This window comes from Bos mutus, unplaced genomic scaffold, assembly GCF_027580195.1.
Source record: "Bos mutus isolate GX-2022 unplaced genomic scaffold, NWIPB_WYAK_1.1 CTG182, whole genome shotgun sequence".
In the NCBI taxonomy this organism is placed as follows: domain Eukaryota; kingdom Metazoa; phylum Chordata; class Mammalia; order Artiodactyla; family Bovidae; genus Bos; species Bos mutus.
In genome coordinates this window covers 446616-449023 of record NW_027219274.1, presented here as the reverse complement: position 1 = coordinate 449023, position 2408 = coordinate 446616, and the positions used below count along the sequence as shown (strand labels likewise).

Genomic DNA, 2408 nt, shown 5'->3' with positions numbered 1-2408 from the left:
TGCCATGAAAACGGATTTTCCAAGGGGCCCGACCCTCCCCCTCAGGGGCATCGGACTGGAAAAACCGAAATGGCCAGAGAGCAGAGACAAAAAGGGGCCGCTAAACGGGGGCCCGGAGAAGAGAGCTGAGGCCGGTTCACCCCTCCGCGCCCCCCTCAACACTCCCCGCACCACCGCATGGGAGCGTTTCGGCCCGGCCGGGGCGCCGGGCAAACCACCGAAAGCTCGCAGCCCCACTGCGCCCTGCGGTCCCCAAGCCTGTCTCCCGAGCCCCGCTCCCTGACCCCCGCTCAGTGCTGGGAGCGCTGGCCCGGGGCTTCCCGGCGGAGGGTCCTACCGGAACGGGGCCGATTCCAGGGAGGGCTTCTCGGAGCCCAGCACCGGGGTACCTCCACTGTGCCCCGAGTCTCCAAGGCCGCCTGGGTAGCTGGCCGTGTCCTGTGTCCCTTAGCGCTGGCAGCAGAAGCGGTTGGAGTACCTCCGCGCAGACAGCGGGAAGCTGTGCAGGGTGGCCCCGGGACCGGACGCCCCCCGGCCTTGACAAAGTTGTTTTCGGAACCCTGTGGGCGCCCCCTGCCTCCTCCCCCCCCCAAACCGGCTCGCGCCCCCCTCCCCCCTCCGTCACCTCCTCGAGTTTCGTTCTTTCAAACTTTTTGAGACCCTAATTGGTGGTCCCTGAGCGGCTGTCCGGGACTCCCGCCTCCTGAATAACTCTTATCACGTCACCAGGCCCCAGAGAGGCGTGGGGGTGAACGAAAGGACTCCCCGAACTTTTTTTTTTTCCAGCTTGGCCGAACAAGGGCTCCGTGATGATTGGCCAGGGCGCATCACTGCAAGCCTGTCAATCACCGGGCCTCCGGGTGGCTAGGGGCGGACCGAGCCCCAACCCCGGGGGATCCGAGCAGGTATATAAGAAGCCCGGCGAGCGCCCGACCAGACTGCGAATGCGACCTGCCCGAGACCACGCATCAGGTGCCAGCAGCCTGCGGGGTCCCGCTGACTTGGCGCGGACCACTGCGGCCAGCCTGCCCTTCCCGCTCGACCCGCGGGCCCAGCGGCCCCCAAGCGCCCCTCCGACGGAGTCCCCGGGCCTTTTCACCGTGGCCGCTCCAGCGCCGGGAGCGCCTTCTCCTCCCGCCACCCTGGCGCACCTTCTTCCCGCCCCGGCCATGTACAGCCTGCTGGAGACTGAACTCAAGAACCCCGTGGGGCCACCCACCCCAGCGGCAGGCGCGGGCGGCCCGGCAGCCCCGGGCGGCGCAGGCAAGAGTAGTGCGAACGCCGGCGGCGGCGCGAACGCAGGCGGCGGCAGCAGCGGGGGCGCGAGCGCCGGGGGCGGTGGCGGGGGCGGCGGCGGCGGCGGCGGGGGCAGCGATCAGGACCGCGTGAAGCGGCCCATGAATGCCTTCATGGTGTGGTCCCGCGGGCAGCGGCGCAAGATGGCCCTGGAGAACCCCAAGATGCACAACTCCGAGATCAGTAAACGCTTGGGCGCCGACTGGAAACTGCTGACGGACGCCGAGAAGCGGCCGTTCATCGACGAGGCCAAGCGGCTGCGCGCGGTGCACATGAAAGAGTACCCGGACTACAAGTACCGGCCGCGCCGCAAGACCAAGACGCTGCTCAAGAAGGACAAGTACTCCCTGCCTGGCGGCCTGCTGCCCCCCGGCGCCGCGGCCGCCGCCGCCGCCGCCGCTGCCGCCGCGGCCGCCAGCAGCCCGGTGGGCGTGGGCCAGCGCCTGGACACGTACACACACGTGAACGGCTGGGCCAACGGCGCGTACTCGCTGGTGCAGGAGCAGCTGGGCTACGCGCCGCCCGCGACCATGAGCAGCCCGCCGCCGCCGCCCGCGCTGCCTCAGATGCACCGCTACGACATGGCCGGCCTGCAGTACAGCCCCATGATGCCGCCAGGCGCCCAGAGCTACATGAACGCCGCGGCCGCCGCCGCAGCCGCTTCGGGCTACGGGAGCATGGCGCCCTCCGCCGCCGCCGCCGCCGCCGCAGCCTACGGGCAGCAGCCCGCGGCGGCCGCCGCCGCCGCTGCCGCCATGAGCCTGGGCCCCATGGGCACGGTGGTGAAGACGGAGCCCAGCTCGCCGCCGCCCGCCATCGCGTCGCACTCTCAGCGCGCGTGCCTCGGCGACCTGCGCGACATGATCAGCATGTACCTGCCGCCCGGCGGGGACGCGGCGGACGCCGCCTCGCCGCTGCCGGGCGGCCGCCTGCACAGCGTGCACCAGCACTACCAGGGCGCCGGGACTGCCGTCAACGGCACGGTGCCCCTGACCCACATCTGAGCGCCCGCCGGCGCTCGCAGCCCCTCCGTCCCACCCCGCCCCTGCACCCCCGAGTGGGGACGCCTTGTTGTTTAGCTTTGCTTGCCTGGGACTGTTGCCTTGTACCGA

General features: G+C 71.1%; 1 protein-coding gene across 1 annotated transcript; it reads left to right on the top strand.

Annotated features, from left to right (window-relative positions):
* The first annotated feature begins 944 nt into the window (after positions 1-944).
* On the top strand, positions 945-2408 carry SOX3 (SRY-box transcription factor 3). Its single transcript, XM_070366729.1, has one exon. It carries the CDS (start codon positions 945-947, stop codon positions 2298-2300), a length of 1356 nt encoding a protein of 451 aa, XP_070222830.1. The 3' UTR covers positions 2301-2408.

Coding starts and splice junctions, on each gene's coding strand:
- SOX3 (XM_070366729.1), top strand. CDS start 945: ATGCGACCTGCCCGAGACCACGCATCAGGTGCCAGCAGCCTGCGGGGT.